This window comes from Aphelocoma coerulescens, chromosome 21 (genome assembly GCF_041296385.1).
Source record: "Aphelocoma coerulescens isolate FSJ_1873_10779 chromosome 21, UR_Acoe_1.0, whole genome shotgun sequence".
NCBI lineage: Eukaryota > Metazoa > Chordata > Aves > Passeriformes > Corvidae > Aphelocoma > Aphelocoma coerulescens.
The window spans coordinates 3815113-3840833 of record NC_091034.1 but is presented as its reverse complement, the minus strand read 5'-3'; the positions used below and the strand labels follow the sequence as shown (position 1 = coordinate 3840833).

Sequence of the window (25721 nt, the reverse complement as noted above, 5' to 3'; positions counted from 1 at the left end):
TCTCCAGCCACTTTCAGTCCAGACTCTGTGAGTACCTTAGGCATGAACATGTACCATGGAGAAGGCTGAACCTTGCTCAGCAAGAAAACAGGGCCCAGGAGATGGCCTGTGAAACAGAGGAGTCATCAGAGAAAGAAGATAGGCAGAGATATGGGAGGAATTGCTTAAGGTTAACATCTGCTCCTAGAACAGCACCAGAGAGGTGAGGCCTTGCTTTTTATTGCTACGAGCATCTGCCTTTGAGTACCAATTCCCAGCAGGACCTCCACACTTGCTCAGATAAAGCCATCCCTTTTCTTACCTCTATAATTTTATGAGTATTCTGTAATCACAAGGATGACACTGCCTACATGGACATGGATGTATGTATCTGCTACCCTTTTGTTGTCTCCACAGATGCTTGGGCAGATCAGGATGTGTTTTGCAGAAGGCTGGGTCCCACCTTTAAGTCTCTTTCATTCCACTGCATGTGGAGAAAGCAGCAGCCACCCTGACCACAGAGCTGTGCAGGGTGAAGTGGTGATGGGGAAAATGTCTAGTTAGATCTTAAGCCAAGTATCATGACTGTGTTTAATCAGGGTCTCAGGTTACAACATTCAGTAAGTCCTTGCAGCATAAAATATCACCTAGGATCCTCTACCAGCTCTTCTGCTCTTCTGCCATCCTGCTACATCTGGTGTAAGTTCCTCCTCCTCTCCTTGCCTCAGTTTCCTTCCTGGAAAATATCACTTCCTTCTCCTCAATATGCCTTTGTGAATCATTTGCACTTATCCTGGTTGCTCCTCTTCCTTCTGAATTGTTCCAGCCATTGCATTCCCAGTATCACTTTGGGCAACAAAATGCAAGGTGATGCCCTGCTCCTGCTAGTGCCAGCTAGTCCTTCTGCAATGAGGGAGCCTGGGCTGGCTGGAGAGGAGAGGGGAAAATGATAGCTTGTCCTTCTCCCTTCCTGCTCCAGAAAACAGCATGGATCCTGTCAGGTGCCAAGAACTCTTGTTATTTTTGTCTGCAGATCAGACACTGCCAGATCATACCCAAGAGACATAAAAGGTTTCCCTCTACTTTGAAATTAATCTTTGCTTCCCCTCAGCAGCTGAATGAGTGTTCCCAGCATGGCGTGTCCAGAATCACACTGGAGGTGAGGGGTTGATGTAGCCTCTTTATAGTGAGCACAAACATAGGATACCAGGGGCTTACACAGGCTTTCAACTTTGCAGGATTCAAAGCACTCCTGTGCCTTTTCTTAGAGGCCTTTAAAGGTTTCTTCATACTTATAGGAGGATCTTCCTCTAAGGGTGCCCTCAGCACCTTATTCTCTTGTCTGGTGACCTGGAAACATCCATCAGCTTTAATCACCCAAAAGGGGTTTGAAGTGTTTGCTAAGTTCAAATCAAGCCACCAGTCAGAGCATCCTTGGCCACAGCACTAGGGATACCTTGCCCTCCCCTGCAGCACCTGCATAGTCACACAGGTCCCATGGGGCTGTATATCATCAGCACTCTTGCCATCTCCAGTCACTGCCACCTAGGAGTACTCAGGGCACCACCAAGAGTTAAGTCCGGAGCACAGGCATAGGGAACAGCATGGCTTACAGATCAAGGATGGTGCTGAACTGCGCACAGGAGCCATCAAAGCAGCACAGCTTAAGGATAGTCAAAAATCCTTTCCAGAACCATTTATTCATGGACACAAGGTTCATTATGAAGGAGCTAGTGCAGATTAGAGGTAGGTGCCAAGAAACATTTAACACTTTGCAGAAAGGGGTAACTCAGCTGCACCATGGAATAGCAAGGAGAAACCAGGTCTGCTCTACTCGCGTTCTCACGACCCTCACTGCCTGCAGCAGGATTGCTCTGGAGCTCTCCTGAAAATAATAACTCCTCTCTCCAGCTTGGGGAACCTTGGGGACACCTTGGGGAAGCTACTTTAGAAACCAATATTTGATCCAGTTTCACAGGCATGACACAATGTGAAGGTGTAAGACTGGCAGGGATCAGAGCATGGATGCACTGAGCCAAGTAGAAGCAGCTCAGTCTCCCAGCAGCACAGGCCCCACAACTTGGCTGGCAATTAGGTTGGGCTTCCTGGAATTTTCATCTTAAAAAGAGAGGTTGATCCAGACAGATAACACAAAGCCACCAGGACATGGAATCTGCAAAGAAATGGAGTCAGGCTGCTTCCTGGCCACATTACTCTACTGGCACCCTTGTAAATAGTGGTTAATGCATCTCCCAGGGGGCCTGACCCTCCCCTCATGCTAAGGATCAGATGTGCTGTTTATCAATGCACACTTAGCTATTTCAATTTAAAAAATATGATAGAATCAGTGGTGCTTAAAATGTACTTGTTAATGGCACCAGTTTGCGATTTCATTTTACTTTAATATAAACCATCTGCTCAGAGCAGACAGCAGCTGCAGCTCTGCTGCACTCACGTCTCCACACAGGAGGGTGTCTCTGAGCTGCCACAGAGGATCCTGTGCATACCACCAGGTATGGGCTCTACCTAGCCCCAGGGGTTACCTTGTCCTCAGGCTAAGAGCTGACCATTATGACCAAAGACCTCTGCAGCGATCTCAGGGCTCTCTGTTTTCTCTCCACCAGGAAGAGCAGAGGCAGTGACTGGTGGGGTGACCAGGGGGACTGTGCATTGAAACTGCCTTGACCTCACTACTGAGATGAGGGAGAGGAGGGCAGGCTGCTGAGGCCACCATCTGCTTCCTGATGGCTGTTCACACACACATGAGATCCCAGTAAAAGGTGCACTGTCCCTCCAGAAAGAAGGGGAAAGCCATGTGTCCCAGTGCCCTCCCTGAATGATGAAAGCAGGTCACTGCAGGTGGTGCCACCCAACAGCTCTAGTTTGGATCCCAAAATGACACCCATAAGAGCTCCCATGCAGCAAGCTCACTGCTGGTCTGGCTTGGATACAGGGCCTGCCAAAGGGATCCAGACAATACTGTTCCCCAGGCCTGTCCAACAGCTCACTGCTGTTCTTGAAGGCTAAAGTAATGAAGCACAGGCTTGGTGTGGGAGTAGGATATCGCCTCAAGAGTCATCATTGCAATGCTGACCCTGGACAAGTGGAGAGGAAGGACAGAGGGAAGGGTTTTTGAAAGGATCAGATGGCCTTCCCAAATTCTCTCCTTTTAGCTTTGTGATTCCAGAAAGCCCTGTTTGTTAAAAATAAATTAAAAGAACAAGAAAAGAAACAAAGAAAAGCAGAAAGAAAATTGAGAGAAGGAAACCTCCTCCCCTCCTACTCATGGGCTGAGGTATTCCCTGGGCAGCCCTCACCATCCATCATCCATCCATCACTACCCAAAATAAATACAAGTTTAGAGCAAAACCCATTAGAAAATAAAGTGCATCTGGATTTGAAAAACTTCTGGAAAAAAGGGACTTTTTTTCCTCTTTTTTTCTTACAAAAAATATTCTTTAAAAAGAAAAGAAAAAAGAAAGGGAGCAAGAGGACAGAGCACGTGGCTCTTGGCCTGGGGTCTACAGGGCTGTCCCGTTGGGGAGGGGGATCTTATATCCGCTCTTCAGCAGGGCAAGGCAGATGCAGAGACCCAGCAGGCCAGTCAGGAGCACCCCCAGCACAGCCTTGAGGCAGGAAGTTCTGCTGCGGATGAAGGTGCCAGGCCCCATGATGCTCAGCAGGGCTGTGCTCACAGTTAACGTGTACAGGATGGAGACTCCCGTGTTGAGGGCCACGATCTTCCCAAACTTAGCGAAGGGGGCAATGATGCAAAAGAACAATGGGACAGTGGCAATCATGGTGGTAACGGCACTTGAGACGATTGCCACACCCACATGCCGGACTGCTTCCATTGTCCTCCACTGTCGGCACACTGTGGGATCCTGGTGGAAAGAACAGCAGTGTTAGCGGAACAGGCACATGGAGCTACACTGATATTTTTGGCTTTGAGAGGGTGGCTTAGCTCACAGAATCCCTGTCCAGGACGAAGAGGCTGCCTGAGTGCATCTCAGACAGTTCATGCAGTCTCTGAGAACACTGAGCCAAGAGCCATAGGGTTAAAACCCAGCAGAGGCAAAGGCTGCTGGATTTTGTGCTTCCTTTCCACCATATCAGACTGATTGCTGGGCCTACACAACACAGGCACTGCAGGCAGACACTACACCTGGCAACAGAAATCCCAGGCTTTTGTGGTCTCCATCTTCCCAACGAGACAAAAGATGTTAACAAGCCCAGAGATGAGCTGGACGTCCAGCAAAGCAATTTTCAGAGGTTACAGAATTAGTATAGAGCTGTTCCACCACAGACTGTCTTCACTTGAACGTGAAAAGGTGTTGCTTTGGCACAGCTGTGGCCAGCAAGAAAGGGACGACCATGTGGGTTGGACCCCCATCTGAGTTTACTGTACTCAGGTACACAAGCTCACAGTCTGAGTAGTCAGCTGGACAAGCAGCAACTACCATACTCCAGGGATGCTCTGAGGGTGCCAGGACACATCCCCCCTTGCCTATCGTGCATCCTGCATCACAGTTGAGTGGCATGGGAGGGCACAAGAGGAATGAATGCAAGGCTGTAGGAAGAACAGAGCTCACCTCTGCCTGGTGGAGTGGCAGGTTCTCCCCTGCCAGCAGGTAGCCCTCCACCAAGTGCACGCAGTAATCAACAGAGGAGCCAACGAGAATGGAGAGGGAAATGGCTTCCACAGCTCCCATTTCCCAGCCCGACCAGTACATGATGGTCACCACAAGGCAGACAACCCCTGTGTGAGGAAGGTGTTGTCAGGCAAATGTAAAGGACTCTGGGACTGCTGCCCAAGCCTACTGATACAAGTCAGTCCCTGGGGAGTTTGGGATCATACCCCGCAGGTCTGTGTTCCAGCCAGCCTGAGTCCTGTACACACTCCCCCTGCCACAGAGAAAAACACTTCCTTTGCCTTCCCTTAGCACAGGGACCATTCCATAAGGTAATCAGACCTGCTGGGGCCAGTGGAACACCTAGTTAAATATCAGACAAACTGACAGACTGATGTCAATTTAGACTAACTCTTGCTATATGAATCCAAGCCCAGACAAATGTCCATGTGTGCACACAAGCACCACAAGGAAGTGAGCCTGTTGTTTTGCTTGCTGAAGTTACACAGAGGCTGAGCACACTTTTTAGAAGTCAAGAGTACTGTTAGTTTTTGAGTCGTATGTGGGAGAATAAGTGGTTTCAAAATGATAGATTTGATTTTTAAACTGAGAAGTTTAGCAACACACTTAGAGCACAATATCATCAAATCACCAGCCAGGGAGAGGAAACTATTTAAAATTTGCTTCAAATACTAAAATACGGCTAAAATACTCAGCTTTTAACATCTCCCACTGCTTGGAAACAGCAGCCATGGTGCAGGTTCTTGGAAAGTAATGCAATTGTTATTCAGAGCATGTGGGACTTTAATCACATTATTATACATAACAGGTAGGGATGGCATTTGTGTAGCTAAACCCCTTATTTAAACAAATAGAAGGGATTGTATGGATAAAACACACTGGGAATTAGACATACAAATCTACTTTCCCAATGAGGTTCCTGTGCATTTGTTGAGAGTTTCTTCTGATCACTTAGCTAGTCTGTTCTCCAGGACTGGCTCATGGAAAGCCAAAAGGGTTTTTACACAGAAGATGGGCAATTCAGTTCAAATCACCAGAGACTCAGCAGTGCCACAATCCACCAATTTCAGGAAAAGTGAAAGCCTGACACATTGGAATTGGTGTTTTTACCTAAGATGCTGAGCAGCACTGGCAGCAGGAGGAGGATGTGTGTGGTGAACACTGCCACGGCAGCCACACAGATGACCAGCGAGAGGACAAGACCATACAGGGCACTCTGCACTCCTGGAAGAAAACAACCAGCTGATTTGAATCCTGGAAGGTGACAGCTGGGGTGAGAAAGGTACCATGTTCCTGCTGGCAACAAGGCAGGCAGGGACTCACACTGAGGAAGATGAGAAGGGAGGATGACAGTAGAAAGAAGGTGATCGGTTTCTTGAATCTAGCATCAGCAAGGCTGAGTCCTTTCCCTTACCTATTTCCTTGGGTTTTGCCTAATTTTGACAATACACATTGCTTAGGGCAGGAACAGGCTTTAGGAATTTGCACAGCAATGGCAAGGGACTGCAGATACAACCCATGCCCACCATACAGGACGGAGTGTGCTGCGGAGATGTATCAGAGAGCACGGAGAGAAACATGGCAGTCACTTGCCTATTATCTCCATGAAAATCTGCTTCCAGTGCTCACAGGTCTGGAAACCATGCCGGAGAGCAGAGCCCTCTGGGAAGAGTTGGAGTTGCTGCTGCAGGAATGTCTCCCATTTCAGATAGTCAGCATATGTCTGGAAGGACGATTTCCCCTTGTAGGTTGTCTGTAACAAGATAAACACATCACTTGTATCCTGCTCTTTGGGCAGGGTGTGCATGGCAAGGGAAAGGGCAGAACAAGCTAGCTCAAAGGGCAGCGCCAGGTAGAACTGGCAGTGGCATTTGGGCAAATATGCCACCAGCTTTTTGCCTAATTGTGTAAGCAGCCACTTCTACCAACTTGTGAGTATAGGCATCTGTCTGCAACAAACGCTAATAAACAGTAAATTATGGCTGCAAGTGAAAGTGGCCAGTGCAGAAAGAGCAGAGCTAAACCCCCAGAAGTCACAAGATGAAACTGTCACCAGAATGGCAATGTCACTAGGTGATGCCATATGCTCACCGATTCGAAGGCCATGGAGATCCACTGCACCTTCCCATCCTTCACCCCCACTGCCCCATGAGAGAGCTGTCCAGGCAGCAGGTTTGGCTCAGGGATATTCTTGCACTCGGGGTGCAACATCTGCAGAAAGGAGGAGATGCTGTAACCTGAAGAGAAAGAAAGAGCAAAGGATGGAGGGCAGAACAGGGAAAGGAAGCACACTGGAGCAAGGGAATGAAAAAAACCTCAACCAACAACCCAAAATGGGAGCCCCAAGAGAGTAGCAGCCCCCATTTGTCAGCAGCTGCTTCCCCCTGCCATTCTGGTTTGCCGAAGTCCTTGAGGTCTCGGCATCACAGCTCTCAGCTGCTGTAGCTTGAAAGGACACTCTGTGTCATCAGCATAGGACAGGACACTGCCACTGCTGTTTGTCCCCAGCTGTCAGGAAGCACCACAGAGAGCAAGTGCTAAGGGTGTCTGCCTGGCCTGGCAGGGATTTGCTCCAGGCATGAAACTGGCTTTTGGCCTGAAGCCAATATACACTTTCTAGGCTCAGCTCCACAACTTTGTGACCTCTGAAGTTGGGAGAGATGGTCACTGGTCAGGTATGCAAAGCCAAAGAGACAGTGAGTAGCCTCACTGCAATGAGATGAGGTGTGATTTCATTGTTATTCAGGAGCTACTAAGAAGATATCTACTGAATCAAAAGATTGTATCTCAAGCAATATCCATGACTGGGAAGAACAAATACAATTCTGTTCTTATCCTTCTGGATTAAATCCCAAAGAATATACCCAGTGTCTTTGGCATTAAAGAGACCGTTTTTCTTTTGTTCTGTCCCAAAAGGCACAACCAATGACATGTTCTAGAAGGGTCAAGCTGCCTTGGGAAGAAAAGGAGACAGCAAGAAGCAGTCACCCTTTCTGGTTTGCTGTTGAGGACCCCAACCCAAATAAGCACAGGTAGGGCTGCAGAGAAGTTAGTCTAACCTACCTGAGGGCAGGCACTGAGCCCCTCCAGGCTTCACCAGCTCAGAGTTGCTGGCAATGGCTTTGCAGAGGTGGCACAGGTTGCCAATCTCTTTGAAGAGGTCAAAGCTGTCATCGTAGATAACGCTGCCCTTTCACAAGGAGACACAATGACAAGAGCACCACACGTGAGACATGCACACAGCAACTGGCACTGCAGCTTCCTGCCCGCTCCACTGCCTGCATTTCTCACTGTCCCCTCAGAGCAAACAGGCAAAGGCTGATTCTGCACAGTACCCCTAAATCACAAGGCAGGAAGAACAGCAGAACACTGAAGTGCATCAGCCAAGCTAAGCATAATTTTTTCTAGAGAAAGATTGTCATGTGTCAAGGTATCGGATCTGAGACATAAACTGTTTCTAGAAAAGTCACATTTAGTAACCTTTCCCTAGAGTAATCAATTCTTTTTTTTTGTTAATACTTCATAACAAGATATATATTATAGAAAAATATCAGTTCCCTCAGTCTTGAATTTGTAGTGAGTTTTGTACTGAGCTCAAGATGGGTTTGTTTCTAAAATCCTCGAGAAAGCCAGATTTAGACTCAAAATTAGGTTATATATTGCACTCAGAGGGATTTTCTGAAAAGTCTGACGTGTTTTTTTCAGTAAGGACTTCTGATCTCCATTATTTTGTCAATTTGCTAAAACAGAACTGTACTGGCTCATCACAATGCTTCCACCTCTGCCCTTCCATCTGTCGAGACTGCTGGACCACCTTCGGCTGTGGATATTAACTAAACACCATCCAGAGAGCCTGTCCCTCACTCGCCAGCCCCGAGCACGCCTGGCCAGCATGCCAGACCACGTGTACCATGTCTCCGATGACGTGGTTGTCTGGGCGTCTTGTGCGATTAACGCCTCTGATTCCAAACACTACAAACACCATGGCTCCGGTGTCTACCAGCGGCCGCACTGCTGGCTTCCCACAGCCTGTGTTCATGCATGGATTAAATCCAGATGTGGCCGACAGCTTTGCTTTGGGTGCTGTTGTCAAATACAGAATAAAGGTTGGTTACATTAGATGGCAAAAAAAGTCTGATTCTCCGGACCTTGGCATGTTTGAACAGGGCCTCATCAGCTTACCTTTCTCACTGGGAACATACAGGATGCCTTTGTTGGGTCCATCTGGGCTAGAGCTGAGCAGACAGCCTGGAGGTGCAACACACACTCGGCCGTGGTAAGGGGGCTTGTGCGACTGGGCAAAATACAGTTTCCTGTGCAGCAAATAAAGTTTGTTATGGGGGACCAGAGGTAGAGAAGATGAAGCGTCCAAAGTATTACATGGAAACAGACATTTGCAGGGACAGAAGGGAAAGGTGAACATCTGCAGACCTGTATCCCTAGCCACTGCATATTCTGTGCTGCCCGTTCAGTTCCTGAGTTCAGGTGGGTAAGGGCAAGAACCAGATCAGCAATGTCTTTCTGCCACCTAAAGAAGCCCCCAGTCACAGTCTCTCAAGCCTTTGGCATGTTAATGATGCTACAGGCCTGCAAAGTGACTGCAGAGATGGGGCATATATGCAGCAAAGCAAATTCTAGGGCCATGGATGTGACTGATTGAGAGCAGGACTAGCACTGGCCATTAGGCATCTCCCATCAGCCTCTCAGCTGTGCTGTTTCTGCTGCCTTGTCCTGAGGGGGTTTTGGAAGGTTACCGTGTTCGCTGCTGCTCCTTGGAGGCCACGTAGAAACTGAAGTCGAACTTCCAGCCCTTCTTGGTGTCACAGGACAAGGTGGTCATCATCCACTTCCTGGGGCTCATCTGCTTAAGCAGCCCTACTGTGGACACACAAGCTGTCAGCTTCCTGGTGAAGTTACCGAAAGGCACTCTATACACCTAAGCAATGGATTAATGAAAACAGACACTTAACTCCACAGGGTTGCAGTCTGTTGCACATTAGTATCACACTCTCCCCTCCTCCCTGAGCGTTGGCACAGCCACACAGAATGAGCACTACAGGCATAGCCCCAGCCAGCCCCCAGCCTGCCCCTTCCCAGCAATGTGTGTGAAGGGCACCCTTCCCCAGTGTGTGAAGGGCCCCTTAGCACCCTCATTCCCAGTGGCCTAGGCTGAATAGTGGCTGCTCTGCCTGGGATGAGGGACATCGGCTCTAGTGACACCCACAGTTCTGTTCCCATTGCTGACAGTCACCTCACAATGGCAACAGGTGAAGTCTAGTGGCACTCCAGGGTATCATCCTGGATGATGCCAAGCACAATGCCTTCTGTGTTAACTACCCTACTACAGTGCCCTGAAAATGTCACCCAGGGCTACATAGGACCCCATGGAGAGACAGGAGAAGGCTCTCGTGCTCACCTGCTGAGTGCTGCACTCTTGCTAGAGGGGTCCAACATCCTGGACTGACTTACCTGGAATGAAGGCACCTCCCCGTCTCCCGGTGACACCATCTGCCAGGGTGCAGGGACACTGGCATTGAGTGAGAATCTATAGATGGCTGGTCTTCCCTTGCTCTTGGACTTGGAGATATACACAGTCCCCTGGAGCTCTGAAGAAAACAGAGGGCATGAGGTTTGGTGGTACTCCTCAATCAGTAAATCCTACTGACATGGACAGTGCAAAGGAGGGTTCTGGTCTGCTGTCTGCTCTGAGACCGCAGGCACAGTTTCTGTCTTCTGGCAGCACAGCCCACCTTTCAAAGGCTATCACAAACATATCCTGAGCTGCAGTAATTCCTGATGGCTTATTAATTCATGTTGTCTTGGGATATGGCCCAATAACTGTTTTATCCTCAAAATCCCCTGCAAACAGGCTGAATTTACTCTCCTCGTGACTTGCCAACAAGGTTGTGAACAGGAGTGGGATGTGAAAGCTTGGAGTTCCTAGCCCTGTACTCAGATCAGAGGGATATGCCACTAGACTGTACTGCCACCTGGGTTATAGGAGCATGTCCTAGAGAGCAGTAGGTATTAGGGAAAGGGGGATTTTGAAGATGCTCCATACATCCAGCACCAACCTAGGGCTCAGTGGGGCAGGCTCTGAAGAGAATTATTCCCCATCAGCTATTCAGAGAGCATGTGGTTTAGTTTCTGCCCCAGTGGATCTTTGGGCCCTGACCCCAAATGTGGTCAGAGTCATCATGCCCCACTCACCTTGCTGCCCTGTATCACCCATGCTGCCTTTGCTTCCCCAAGGTGACCCTGAGCCCCTCTTCTTTTTTTCCATGGAAGTTCGGATGTTGTTCTGCAAACTGTGGGGCTTTTCCTGAAACAAACCTGTCCCACGAGGTTAGTCAGGGAGGAAAGAGTGAACAGCATGAGAAAAGACCTACCAGCCCTGTACACACCACAGACTGCTGCTGAACACCAAACCCTAAGCAGGCAACACAGTGCCAACAGACCCCTCAGCTGGGCACTGACATGAGGCCAGCACTTATGAGTAAAAGTAGTCAGTTTTCATAGTCTATGAAGGGATTGCTCCAGGAGAAATAAACAGTTCATGGCTAAAGCAGGAAATACTTTTCTAAATACTCCACTCCTACAGGCAATTCAACCATCCCGCTCCCAATGTGTGCCTCCTTTCCACAGGGTCCATCCAATGTCCAATGAGATATTTGAACACTGTAGGTGTCTGCCTCACATTTCAGCTCCTCCAGTCCAGGGCTTAGGCCAGGCTGGGCTGCAACCCACCATGGTTTGGGGACCAGCATTCTCACCTGAGCAGGTAATGCAAGAGATGCCTTCAGCACTCAGGTTGTATTTCAGGTCCAGTAGCACCTGGATGTTTGTGTCTGGCCGGAACAAGACTGGAGCACGGCTAGCTGGATGGAGGCGGCTAGCAAAGAATATGGACAGGAGCAAAACAAGGAGAAAGAGCCCTGCAAGGAGAAATCTGGGTAAGTGTGGGACCTTACATGCACTTCACACTTCAAACATACTCAGAGAGTAGGCATGTGGTAGAAAGATGGTATTTTCAGCTGGAAAAAGAACAGCCACTAAAGCACACTGGCAGCTGGGCTTTCTTGTAAAAAGCCCATGCCTGGAAAAAATTCTATCAGGATTTGCCACTTTAGATCTGAGTGAGAAGAAGGGGAAAAGTCCCTTAGGGACCGACTGTTCTGGGAGCACTACTCCACTGTGTTAGAAACCATTTACCATGTCCCTTTTCCCACCTCTTGTCACTAGTAATCAAGGCTTGAAGACTGATTGAAATGTCAAACCCTCTAAAATCCATGTAGATGCAATACCCGCCTCCTTCCTTACCCACAATCACCCATCTGCTCTTCACTGCAGACCACAGCACCCAGTGTTCCAGCAGCTCCTGCAGATGAGTTATCAAGTGATCCCGGTTGCTCTTCACTGCAGAGAGCTGCAGATTTTCTGGCATCACAGACACCAAGGGGACATCCCCTATTTCCAGGGAGACTAGAATAGAGAGAAATCAAAAGCAGTCTCAGTGTCTTGAGTGTCTCTTAGAGCTCTCTGCTCTCTTTTATCAAATCTTCTGCAAGGTGCTGCACAACTCACTCAAGCTAAAGAGATGGAGTAAGACCCCAGCAGAGGCAGTGACTCACAGGATAAGAAGCATCTTTGTCAAGTCACTGCCATGCAACAGCTACACTTGTAAATCAATAGCTCAGTCGAAATCTATACTTCAGGCTATTCCTTCCCCTACCAAACCCCACAAACACTGTCCACTGCATGCTTCTTGGACCAAGCAGAATTTGTCCCTGTCCCACTAAATATGTCTTACTGCTAATTATACATAGCTGACTTCCTCCTTACTGCAGCCTGGCTCCTCCCTGATTCTCTTCTCTCCAGATCAGGGATGCCAAGGGAACTGCCCCCTTCTCTGTGTGTGAGAAGTGGGCATTTGCTGTAGTGGGATGAAGCATGCCCGGCACACTGTACAGCCAACCTACAAACCACACTTGGTCACTGACTGGAACAAGCTGCTTTGCTTCTTTATAGTTCCCTGATCCCAGGGACCCTGGAGGAAAACATCCTGCTGTTTGCAGGGAAGGGAGGGATTATTTCCATACATCAGCACTGCATGTGGCTCTGGCATACTAAGGAGAACTCTTGAAGCACAGAGCCAGAGCATCTCTACCTGCTTGTCAAAGGCATCTCAGAGCCTTCTCTGCAGCAAGGGCTCTGCACATGGAATTGCAGCAGTTACCTCCAGTTCCAGTTTGCTTCTAGGCCTGAAAGATACTCACTGCCCAGACCACTCCGGTTGGGGATTTTAAAAGGAAGAAATTCCAGCAAGTTTTAAAAGCCAAGTACAAGAGAGCATGACCCTGTGAGCACCTTTTTCTTGGGATCAGGGCTGGAAGGATTATCTCCTGCTAACAACAGATAGACAATTTCTGGGCTTTTTTTCTAGATTGCTTATGTGATCTCAGACAAGTCACTGCCCTCTTCATACCATGATGGAGGAGCTGCTGTAGGGGGCTGATGCTGGAGAACAACAGTGTTCTTTCTCCTGCTTCCCAAATGCAGTGCTCCAAATGGCAGGGAAGAGGGGAAAACTTTACTCCAAGGTGAGCTATCCTGGCATTATGGATTAGATGTTTCATGGCTACATCCGTGTCACAATCAGTGATTCCAGACAGAAAGCAGACCATGGTGGACCCAAGAGAATCAGCAAAGTAGTCAGAAAGCATGCATTGACACCCACTGAAGATCTCAAAGGAAAGTTACAACAAATACTGAGTTCTGACTCCTACAACCTCCCATGATGGCACCATCTCCAACTTACAATTCAGGGAACTGAGGCAAGGATCAGTGTCAGGGGTAGGGAGAACTGCAAGATGAAGAGGGCAGTGTGATCCCCCTAAAGGCACCACACAGCAGACACATACCAGGCTCATCCTCAACGCTGAGGAGTGGGATGTCATCATCAAGGTAGGGAAGGGTCTCTCTGCCTGCTCTGGAGGTGGCCTCTGAGGCAATGAAGAGATCTTCAGCTAGGTGCAAGGCATTCTTTTTGGTACACTTCTGACTGCAGCTGGATCGAAGCAGGAAAGGAGACAAAGGCAAGAGTTTTAAGCCACATACCCTGTGAAGTGGGCTCCTTCAGTGGCAAGGAGCACAGCAACAATCTGCTCCAACTACTTGGAAAGACGACAGGCACTGCCATGAGCAAATTCCATTGCTAAGTGGTGAGAGGACAAGGGCTGGGCTGGATACACAGAGCAGGGCTGAGCCATGGACACCGGGTGCTGAGTGACAGGAGTTTCAGCAGTTCGTCTCCCTGCTGATGAATAAAATCAGGCCAGGTCGTCTGCAGTGCTAAGGAGAAGGGGAAGAGGAAACGTGCTGACTTTCAAACACAAATCTCCATGTCCTGCTTGTGCTCACAGGCGGGAGCAATGGTGATCTGTCTGCGATGCAGGGCTTGTGTCTCCACTGCTTGAAGATTTAGCTGTGCATTAAGTGCTCCGAGGAAACAAATGGTCCAATACTCCATAGGATTCAACCGAGAGGATTGACTGACATTGCAGAGTCTGGCTCATGGAAGACACCTGTGCATACACCAGAGAGAATGAGACTGGGACTTGACCCTTCCATTTTGCTCCAATCTGGAATGGTAGAACTTAAATTTCCCTTCTGTCAGAGCCAAAGCCAAGCTGCCTGAGGGGAATGAGGATAAACTGAGGTGACAGGGAAGGAATTTGCATGCCTCCTTGACTGCAAATTCCACAACTTCCCACCCACAGGCTCCAGGGCTCACCTGGCTTGGCAGGAGCTCTCTAATGGGGACACATAAAGGGTCCATATTCCAAGAGCAGCTGGCATGGTGAAGAGCACAGCTACCCAGCAGCAGGACACAATCAGTGACATGAAGAGTCCAAAGTCATGCACAGCCGGGATCTACATGAAGAGAGGAGAACATGGGATTGGGATCAACTGGGGCAGGATTGCTGGAGAGACAGCAGGCAAAGAAGAAATGTCTGGTGGAACCTGAGAATAGCACACGCTGACCTCAGTCATGATTGTTATGAATGTATTGTGATATTGGCTTTTCGCATGTTACATAATTGTTATGAATGTATTGTGATGTTGGTTTTTTCATGTTCCTTAATGTTAGAAAAACTTTACCTAGGTTCTGCAATACATGATATAGAATCTCTACTGTTTATGTAGTCAATTTAGAAAAGATAGGCAGAGAAAGTCTTCACATTCCTGGAGTATCTTATCAGAGAAAGAAGAAGACCCGAAACCAGAGAGAAAAATTTATGGAGGGAGCAGAGACGGAATGGAGCCAAGGAGGAAGATAAGGCTGATGGGATGATACACAGAAACTCCAAAGAATTTATGAATCATGCATGATTGTGATGAATATGCAATAAGAGATGTACTTTTAAAGACTATCTTTTGGATGCAGAGGAGTGCCTTTGGCTCTGCCAAAGCACCCGGCTGTAATACCCTTTCTGCTATTGTCTCCTAATTGTCCCTTTTATTAAACTTCCCTTAAAATTTTACTAAGAGTGAACCTCGTTTTTCACATGATAATCAGCAAGCCCGGTAGGTACAGCACTGAGACAGAGCCTGGTGGCCACTGGATGCTGTTTGATCAGTGGCACAGAAGCATTTCCTTGGATAATCCACTGCCTTACAGCAGGTAAGAGACAGCCCTGTAAGAAGCAGGTCTGGCAGCCCACTGTGCTGAAGGAGAGGACAGATGGTGTTGGCAGGTTCCTGATCTACTAGGCCATTTGGCAGAAATGAAAACCCCAAATCCCAAAGGTGCAGGGTACCTGAGAGAAGATGTTGGCAGCATATGCTGCAGCTGTGGTCAGGGAGGTGAAGAAGGTGGCCTTCCCTGCTGTCTGGATAGTGTGGATCATGCGCAGTCGCAGGTCCTTGAGGTGGGTGGCTTGGCGGTAGGTGTTGATGAAAACAAAGACATCATCAACCCCTGGAAAAAGACAGCAGAGATATTGATACTCTGCTCACAGAAGTGACACCTGCTAAAATCTGATTTCCCCCTTGACATTTGATCTGCAAATATTACACTTACAGGTAATGGAAAAGGGCCTGAAAATTCAATCTGCATTTGCCACCATCACCTTCTTCTCTCCTGCAGACAGAAGGCAGGGCAAGGCAACACAGGTAGGCTTTGAGTAAAGATGAGCTTACCAATCCCCACGATGACGAAGGCAGCCACACCATTGAGTATACCCAGATACTGGATCCCAAATACGATGTGGTACAGGAACAGAGCCACCAGGCAGCTTAGCCCAATGCTGGCAATGCCAAAGAATGACAGGAACACTACAGCAGAAAAGAAACATGGAAAAAATAGTATCTCTGGCCAACCTCAGGAGAACAGACACCTCCCACCTGTTCTGTTAGGACACTGGTTCCCATGAGTGTGTTGGTGACAGAGAACAGTTCAGGGCTGCAGGACTACTGCTTGCAGACTCTTTCCCATGAGGCTCATGCAAAAAATTACATCAGATATATGCCAGTGTTAGCAAGATGGGAATTTTCATCTTATTCCTGATCTCCTGTGAGTCTTCCCTCATCCTGCCCACAAATCTCTGTTCTGGAAAATCAGATTGGTTTGCATGGCTTCTGCATGCTGCTGTGCCGCACAGCCACACTGGTGCCAGGGCATCAGAGTCTCTCTCCAGGCTTGCACAGACAGAGAGAGACAGGGCACATTTGGATTTGTGTTAGAGCAGGGTAGCCGTGACTCCAGCCTACCTGAGCAGGAGGTGAGGATGTAGACCAAGACAGCTATGCAGCTACTGCTGATGAAGGCCAGCAACATGTCATTGTTGAAAGTCCTCCTCACTTCATAGTCAAACAAATCTGTCCCTCCATACAGCACCTGGACTTTGCTAGGGTGGGAAGATATGAAAGAAGAGGAATAATTGAGTGCAAAAGGAGGAGAGCCAGGTGGTTTAAAGCACAGTATCTCCTCCAGAGCAAAAGGAGGTCACTGCTCTAATAACCTGGCAGTTCTCGAAGAAAACAGAGCAGTGAGAGCAGGTTGAACAAAGTTGCTCCTGGAGGTGAAATTCACACAGGGAAGGAGAAAAATAAAGAGTAGGTCTAATATTTCTAAAGTTCCTCCAGTGCACGGTGGGTCTTGGTCACTAAGAGACAATTCCGGAAGCCTTCAAAGCCAATTCCATCTGGAATCCTAATCACTGCTTATTAGATTAGCACAGCAGATGCAGGCAGAGTGAGAGCTTATCAGAAACCACATGATTTACCAGCTTCTGCCTCTGGAAGCAGGCACAGAGCAGAAGTAATCCAACATAATTTAACCAGGACTACAATAATGCTGCACCATAGGAGGCTATCAGGGATCCGAGCTTTGGAACTGAGCCTTGGCCTCAATTCCCTTTTGGCTTGTCATAATCACAACCTGCTCTGCCAGCCCAATGTTGAGAATGCTCCGTGGCTGCCTGCATTCCAACCTGCTCTTGAAGATCAGCATCCCTTCATTCTGGGAGTTACTGAGACTTAGGGCAGTGGAAAGTTGGAGTATAAGAAGATACAGAGACTGGGACGCACAAGCCTTCTGTCAGCTACCAGGGTACTGGGATGCTCTTTTAGCCCTTTTAGCTCTATTTTACCATCTCTCTCTCACAGGCACTGAGCAAAACTCTGTTCAACCAAGTCATACAGACCTGGTGGTGAAAAAAGCCTGCCTTTCGTGAAAATTATCCTGCCTTGAAACTCCCCTCCCCACCTCTCTGTACAAAAAGCAAAAGCACAATTGGATATACAGGTTGAGTGGCCTTGAGTAAAGACCATTTCATCACCTGCATCAGACCAGTGGTGGCCAAACTCAGAGCAGGAAGCTCTGTTTGAGCCAGTGGAACTGGATTTGTGAGATGGAAGCAAAAAGACCCAATGCTAGACAAGGGCTCAGTGGAAAGGCAGGCATTAGATTCAAACTTTGTCCCCCTTTCATTGTCTCTATTGGTGTCTCTGGCATGTTGCTGCAGTAGGAAGACGCATTAAAGGGGAGCATATGAGTGGTTTTCTGCCATATGCTCCCCACCCTCATTTACAACTCCATGCCTGAGCCCAGCTTCAGTGGAGATGCTTTTTCTCCTTCATCTGGAGCATTATGCCATGGCCCCTGTTCGAGACTGACCAGTACTCCAAGCTAGCATGCCAAGCCTTCTGTGCTTGGTGCCTTCCCAGTGAGGCCAAATAGAATGTGGCTATCAGAGTGGAAAAGGCACTTCTGCCTTGGTGTGAACCTTAAGGCAGAGCTTTTGCACCCTGAAAGGTCTGTTCCATCCTCTGCCCTTCCCTGCTCTTGTGCACTCCCACCTGCCCTGCCTGCACACACCCTCACCTCGTGGACTGCTTGGCCAGCATGGCCACGTAGGTGATGACGAAGTTCTGGAACTTGCGGCGCTGCTCCTCCCAGCGATCCTCCACCGAGTAGTAGTTCGGCAGTGGTGCCCCGAAGAGGATCTCACTCCGCAGCAGAGAGCTCTTCATGTTCTCAGCAGACAAGCCCTCATCCACATACCAGTAGAATTCGGGGTGGGTCATGGCCAGCTCCAGGGACCCTGAAGGAGAAAGCAGCACCACTTTTGTTAGGTCCTGCTTAATTGTCTTGGCAAGGCACAGGGTCTAGTCTGCCACAGGGAAACTGGGAGTCATCCTGTCCGTCAGAGTGATGCTGACTGCAGCTGCCTTCCAGAGAGCAAGGAAGGTCAGGGAAACCTGGATTGCAAAGACTTACATCCTGCTTCTGTTCTGCGACAGATGAAGGGGTGCATCCCACAGCTACATCACACCCATAGACTCCTCATGAGTCACTTCTTTGTCACCACCCAGAGCCTCTGTTCTACTAGAGGTGCACAGTACAGGGTACAGAGCTGGCAGGAGGAGGCAGGGCCTTTCTCCTCCTCTCCTTATAGGAGCCTTTCCAGTTGGTGACTCACAAGCTGCTGGAGCACCCCACAGACCTCTTTAATCTGCTCTGTAGTGCAGGGAAGCTCATCCCTATTGTCTGTTCAAGCCGTGGCATTGCTCTAATCAACCACAGTCATCTACAGGGGACAAGGGTCAGTAGAAGACATCTGTACCATGCAGGACACCCCCTCACTTGCCTGTGGGGGTCTGCGTGACCTGTGACTGGAGTTGCAGGGTTGAAAAGGGGCCCTGGTGCAGAAGATTCTTCAAGACACAGCCCAGCAGCATCTTCCTCTCCATACAAGGCAGTCACCCCTCTTAGCTGCACACCAGTGACTGCCTGAACCTGAGGAGAGGCATTCCTTGAACATGCCAGCCCTTGCCCACAGCCCTCAGCTCACCTTGGATGTCAGCAAGGTCTTGTCCCATGCCATCATAGTAAATCTTCCCTCCTCTCTCAGTGGGGAAGAAGTAGGTCATAAGGGAGCTGGGAGGGGAGCAGTAGGAGTAAGAACCCAGGGGCAGGTCCTTCAAGACCTCATGGGGCTTCCAGCAGAACTCCCGGAAGCGAGGGTGGTCCATGATCTTGCGCTCAACCTCATGGATGGTGACCAGGCGTTCCGTGGTAAAGATGTTGTTCTCAGAGTCCCCCCGAGCCAGAAAAATTAGCTCAATGCGCCAGTGAGCATGTGTCTGTGTGTTGGCACTGATGTAAGTGCTAGAGTAGTCCCAGCGTGGGGCTCCTCTCCCGATTCGGGAAGTCTGGTTTCCTGGGCTCAGGTGGGCCTGGGGCTGCAGGGAGCTCATCCTGCCCTCTGGGGGGCTGCGCTTGACCCGTGCACTGACCCCAAGGTGGGAAGCATTGAGGTGAAGCTGCTGGAGCTGCTCAAAGATGAGCCTCTGCAGGGTTTCCGAAGTAAAGTCAGCCAGGTCCCGGCGGTTCCTCCCCCATGACCCAAACTGGGATTTGAGGGCCAAGGCAAGGGCATCGAAGCGCTGTGAGGACTCATGGTTGCGGATCTCAAAAGCATTGTAGGAGATGTCAATATCCAGGGCCGGGTAGTGGAGGAACATGACAATAGCAAGCACAGCAGGGATGGCACAGCCCAGGAAAAGTATGAAGCCAGCACAGTATGGGTTGGTAAACACCCAGCCAACAATATTCCAGAAGCTAGATACAGGCAGTGTGACACACAGGGGCCTGACTCTGCACGGGCTTTTCCCACACAACAGAGCCTCTTGCCTCTTCCGGGAGCTGAAGGCTACTTCTTCATCTTCCTCCTCTAGCCAGGCATCCTGTAACAATGGGTCATCCTCTGTGTCCATGTCAGCACCTGTTCAAAGGTAGAGAAGAGCAATCAGCGAGGCCCAGCAGTGGTGTCACAGGCACAGCCGTGAATCCACAGAGTCCCAGCAGCAGAGCTGGGATGGAGGCATGCTCCAGTTCCCCCAGGGGCAAAGCATCACTCCTTCCAAACCCCACAGATTTGCTACAGCCACTGAAACAACAGCCTTGCCCATGAGGTATCCCACACTCTGCCTGGCAGAGGAACCAGAGAGGAAAAAGTTCAAGTGACAGTCCCAGAGCCCAGTGCTGTGGCACAGGAAGGCTCTGCATGGCTCCAGGAGCACCAGGCATGGAGACTGCAGGGTTTCATAGTATGTTGCTCACACTGCAGCCACAGGGAACATTTAATTAGCTAACCTGGTCCTCACACCCAGGAATAGTTCATGCTACCAGATACAAAATGCAAGGGAGTGTATCTTCCTCTCCTTAGAACTGACAGTAGATTTCCCCCAGCTATTTACAGCAGTATTCATCTTTCCCACAAAGCATGCATATGTGTGCACACAGAGCCAGAAATGCACACACCCACACCTGCAGACACACACTTGCACACACCACCCCCTCTGAGAACTCACTGTGACCCTGCTCTAGTCCCTGAAGGGATATCCACTGGCAGCATGGGAAGGGAAAGGATTGATAAACCTGCCTTCCTTCCACTCCTGCAGGATATTGTTAGTGGAGTGCATTTTTCCCATTCCCACAGAACAACCAGGAAGAAAAAGCAGTTACTGCTTTCATGGAATGAAAGAGGAAACCCTCCCTGATTAGCCTAGACTTGGTCAGGAAAGAAAGGGATAATCCCTGGGAGGTGCTCTCCTTAGCAGGGGTTTCCCAGGTTCCCAGACTTTCCCTGGGTGTCTCATAGTGGCTTCCCAAGCCAGGGATCCACAGGTGGCGGTCCCTGAGAGCAAAGCCCAGACCCTGTAAGTGTCACTCCCTTTTCCGGCTCCAGGCAGCAAAGCCAGTAGTCCCCCTCACTGAATGAATGAACAAACAGGTTCCGTTTCTTACCTGACCCTGGGAGTTGAAAGCAATTTACACACAGGCCAGAAACAATTTACAAGCTTTGCTTCTAACCAGTGTTGCTATTTTAACAGGCCTTATATCAGCAGAAATATAAATTGCCAGTACCTCTTAAACTCTAGGTCCTCAGAAGGCCTAGGAGCTGCATGAACCTGGACCGAGAGGAAAAGCAGTGGGACAAAAATGCTCCCTGGCAGAGGAGCGTCGTGCAAAGCAGCAAGGGTCCCAGCAACCTCTCTGGCTCTGGTCAGTCTGAGCAATGCCAGTGGCTTTGCTCACAGAGAGTTCACGGGATCCACAGCAGCTCCCATGGGATTCAGTCTGGTCTGGACTGTTGGAGAATGGATTTATTGGGATCAATAAAGGAGCTGTGCAAGCTATTAAGCTGAAGGGTTTTTGGGCCTGTGTGTATGAGACACTTTCTGTGGGAAAGTCTCTGTGAAAAGCAAAACAGTTCCAGCCTGAGAAATTTCAGGGAGTAACGTACTTGCAGGTGTGATATCTAGGAGTATAAGGGAGGCAAGGACAAGATTCCTTTGAACATAACAAGATTGTGGAAGACTGCCAATGTAGCCTGATTGTGTAGAAATAGAAAAATATCCTGATAAGTAAGCCCCTTAGAAGCTAACAAGCTGGTATACTATTTAAGTGCCTCGAGACTGCTAATAAATCGGAGTTTAGTTTTCAACCATATTGGCTGCTGTCTGTTCTTCTCCCCCCGCCGGGGATCCGAGCTCCCCGTACCGCCGCGGCTTTCGACCTCTGGCTTCTTACATCTGGCGCCCGAACAGGGACACCGAACTTCGCGGAGTACGGGACTTTGGACTGGGACTGGTATTTTATTCCCGTTGCCCTGGCGGGAGCCTAATGCGGTGCCGGGGCAGCGCCGGCGGGCGTGGAGGGGTGGCCAACCTCTAGCCTGGGCCACCTTAACATCGGTGGTTCGCCGCTTGGCTGCTAAAGGCTTGCCTGGACGCTGCAGTACCCTGATACTTGGGGCGCGCGGAGACGCGGGTGGTATCAGAGTAGTCCGCGGGTTTTTCGGTTTTTAGTTCGCGGTTTGCGGTTCGCGGTTTGTCCGCGGTTTTGTTTTCCGCGCTGAGGCGCGGGTTCGCGCTGATCGCGGGTACGGCTCGCGCTGGACGCGGGTTCGCGGTTTTATCCGCGGGTATAGTTTATGCGCTTTGTGTTTCGCGCTGAGTCGCGGGTTTGTGGACGCGGTCATGGAAACTCAGGCAGCCTTTAATGTGTTTTTACGCTTTTTAGAAAAGCAGGGAATTAAGGAGATAAACCTTTATAAGGAACTAGTTAATCCAAGATCGTTTAAAATGAAAGCTACAGAAACAAGAGCTCCCAAATCCACCTGGAGAGCAGTAATTAGTACTTTCTCAGAAGTAAAAACAGGAAAGACAGTTGCCGCGGTTGCTATAGAGACTGTAGAGAGCGGCAGCACGAGCTTTAGTAGCTCCGGGAAAGTAACAGACGCGGGACTTACAGAGCAGCGGCCAGAGACCGCGGCGGAGTTCGGGGTAGCGCGGTCCTTCGGGCTGGCCGCGAGAAAAATCATTAAAACCACGGCAGCGCGCGTCAGCTCATTGCGAGAATTACTAAACCCGACAGAGCCGGATGTTAACTCTCCGACGGCCAGAAGAGTAATGGCCGCGAGAGCGGAAGCACAGACACCAGACCCAGGGGGCGGGGCGCGGGCGGGCCAAAGAGACACCGGCAGCCCCGGTGCCCGGCCGAAAGCAGCAGCCCGGCCAAAAGCGGCAGAGGGTGACCCCCCCGCGCCGGACTGCGGGACAGCCGGCAACAGCGCGGCTTTTACAGTTTCGTCGCCTGCAATGCCAAAGCTGGCCGGGGCGACCCGAAAACAGCCCCAAATGAAAGAGAAGTACCAACAAGTAATGCAAAAACTCATCAAAAAGCTTGCTAACTTATCTATACTAAGCATTTTTCAGTTTGTCTTTACAGCAGATGTCCTGTGTTCAAAAGCATTACATCAGTATCTTACAGTTGTTAACCCCTTCACAGTTCCTGCTCTGGGAACGAACGTAGACTGCAACACTGCAGAATGTCCTGCAACAACAGGGACAAGTCATCGCTACATCACTGACCAGAGAGGTGCCCAGCAAAGTGGTGCCATGCTACAGGACCCCGAAACAAGAAAGCACAGTCAGCATCAGCTCCTGAGGGACGTGATGCCACTACCATAACAGCTGGGACTGTGAGACCTGTCCTGAGGACCCTTGAGAGAGGCTGAGACGTGGCTGAGTGAAGGAGCTGAGGACTTGCCAGATCCACCACTCTCCATAACAGGAGAAATAATGAGACTCTGGGGCGATAATAACAGCTGCCCTAGGTGGTTGCTAGTGACTGGTGCTGGGTGTCGGGGAACTCTTTCCAAAAACAAAACTAAGAGAAATAATTGCATAAATTTTTGGGTATATTGCAAAAAGTTTTTGAGTATAACACCAAACTCAAAAGTAATGTCTTGAAATAAGAGTACATTTAAGTTCTGTTAAGTTTACGTGATGTTAAAGTTAATTTCTGTTAAAGTTAAGTTCTTTAATTTTAAGTTCTGTTAAGTTTAAAGTTCTGTAGAATTTAAGTGATAAGGTTAAGTTGCATAACGTTTAGGTAGTGTTAAGGTTAATTCGTGTTAAGTCTAAGCAAAGTTAAGTTTAAGTAAAGTTAATTTTAAGTTCTGCTAAGTTAAGTTGTGTAGAGTTTAAGTGATGTCAAAGCTACGTAGCCATTAAGTTTAATATAGCCTTGCAAGTGCTTAATAAGTTAAGTGTGTGTTATTAATGTTAGACATGTAATAATATAAAGTTAAGTAGCTATTGATCTTCTGCTATTAGCCACAGCCACGGCTGTGAAAGGTTTAGAGGTTTATACTGTTTAAGTCTTTTAAATCATTTTTTCCCATTCCACTAATAGATAAGTAAGTTACATCAATTAACTATATGATTATAAAAAAAGACGGTCTCAACTTAGAGGGATAGTTAAAGTTGTTAAGTTTAAAATTATAACTAGTTTTATTTGTATAGTATTTGATTACTGTAAAACTGGCAGTGTATTCACCTTGCCTCCCGATGCTTGCAATAGACAATATATAAAGTCTACAACTGTGATCCCTCCAGCTTTGCTTGCACAAAAGAAAACGGGGAATTTGTTGGAGAATGGATTTATTGGGATCAATAAAGGAGCTGTGCAAGCTATTAAGCTGAAGGGTTTTTGGGCCTGAGTGCGTGAGACACTTTCTGTAGGAAAGTCTCTGTGAAAAGCAAAACAGTTCCAGCCTGAGAAATTTCAGGGAGTAACGTACTTGCAGGTGTGATATCTAGGAGTATAAGGGAGGCAAGGACAAGATTCCTTTGAACATAACAAGATTGTGGAAGACTGCCAATGTAGCCTGATTGTGTAGAAATAGAAAAATATCCTGATAAGTAAGCCCCTTAGAAGCTAACAAGCTGGTATACTATTTAAGTGCCTCGAGACTGCTAATAAATCGGAGTTTAGTTTTCAACCATATTGGCTGCTGTCTGTTCTTCTCCCCCCGCCGGGGATCCGAGCTCCCCGTACCGCCGCGGCTTTCGACCTCTGGCTTCTTACACTGGACAGCATCTGTGCATGTCTGGGCAGAGTGTTCCCCTCATCACAGAACCTGTGGAGAACAGGTAACCTCCGAGCTCCAGACCCCTGCTCCAGCCCACACCAAGGAAAGCAGGAATGTTCATCAGTGTTAATCTGCAACTGGTCATGTCTCAAAACATCCCACCCTTCCTGTGAGTGTGAGAGCAGGGGCTCTCCCAGCCCCTCACCCTGGTTAGGCTCATGCAGTGGCTCACCCACCTCAAGCTAGACTGTGGAGACTGTGCAGGAGGGCACATGTGAGCCTCCTGCTCTGCCATCTCAGTACAAAAACAGACAGGTACCACTGCCGGCAGATGGCCACAGTCCCTCTCCTGCCAGACCTCCACCCTCAGCAGGCTGAGAAATAGGGTGAAGAGAGGACAGCTCACAGAACTCTTCTGTGTTGTTGCCCCCTTCACATGAAGGACCAAGACAGCAAGAGGAAAACAAGGGGCGGGGGGGGGGGGGAATGTGTGTTTCTTTTCAAGCCTCTGGAAAGGTCAGGAGTAATCTAGCTGGTTTTGGACTCCACTGAGATTTCTTTAATATTCAGGATGCATAATCCTAAACAACCAAGGAGTGCCTGAAAGTTTCCTTGAATACACATGGATCACTGTGTGAGCCCTTGGCACTGGGGCAAAGCCAAGAGCATAAAAATGATGCTGCCCAGGACAGGCACTGGACTGCAGGTACTGCTCAGGTTCATGGGAACACAGATCCACATGTTCTTGTGTTGTTGCTTGCAGAGCCTTATTTGCATCATGACAGGGAGGAGGCTTTCCCAAGTCTCTGAATCTGCAAATTAATCCTCTCCTGGAAGATTCTTACCACAATCCTGCCTTCTCTCTTACACTCTACACTCCCAAACTCAGCCATAATCCCATCCAGGCTGACAAGGTATGTGTCCAAAGCCTGCTGGCATGCCAGCCCCCCAACACAGCATCTTGTCAGCCCCAGCTCACAGGTCACCCCACACTGCTCACCTTTGCCAGGCATCCTCAGAACACCCTTGGCTGGTGTGACCCCCATCCATCACTAGCTGACAAGGACTGTCACCCTTCAGCCTCTAACGCACAGCCAAGCTACAACTCCAGTTCACATTAGCGTAGATTGGTGTTGAAGGA

At 49.0% G+C, this 25721-nt stretch overlaps 1 protein-coding gene across 1 annotated transcript in view; it reads right to left on the bottom strand.

Annotated features, from left to right (window-relative positions):
• Positions 1–2420: 2420 nt before the first annotated feature.
• DISP3 (dispatched RND transporter family member 3) overlaps positions 2421–25721 on the bottom strand; it is a 47185-nt gene continuing 23884 nt past the window's right edge. The window contains exons 2-21 of the mRNA XM_069035042.1: positions 18989–19921; positions 18019–18238; positions 16404–16540; positions 15834–15968; positions 15452–15612; positions 14425–14564; positions 13553–13698; positions 11952–12113; positions 11405–11566; positions 10842–10964; positions 10101–10237; positions 9386–9567; positions 8814–8944; positions 8542–8714; positions 7695–7821; positions 6723–6868; positions 6225–6384; positions 5742–5855; positions 4572–4738; positions 2421–3863 (exon numbers count right to left, since the gene is read on the bottom strand). Of these exons, the coding sequence (XP_068891143.1) occupies positions 3501–3863; positions 4572–4738; positions 5742–5855; positions 6225–6384; positions 6723–6868; positions 7695–7821; positions 8542–8714; positions 8814–8944; positions 9386–9567; positions 10101–10237; positions 10842–10964; positions 11405–11566; positions 11952–12113; positions 13553–13698; positions 14425–14564; positions 15452–15612; positions 15834–15968; positions 16404–16540; positions 18019–18238; positions 18989–19913 (4011 nt within the window). The 5' untranslated portion in view covers positions 19914–19921 and the 3' untranslated portion in view covers positions 2421–3500. The remainder of the gene's footprint in view (positions 3864–4571; positions 4739–5741; positions 5856–6224; positions 6385–6722; positions 6869–7694; positions 7822–8541; positions 8715–8813; positions 8945–9385; positions 9568–10100; positions 10238–10841; positions 10965–11404; positions 11567–11951; positions 12114–13552; positions 13699–14424; positions 14565–15451; positions 15613–15833; positions 15969–16403; positions 16541–18018; positions 18239–18988; positions 19922–25721) is intronic.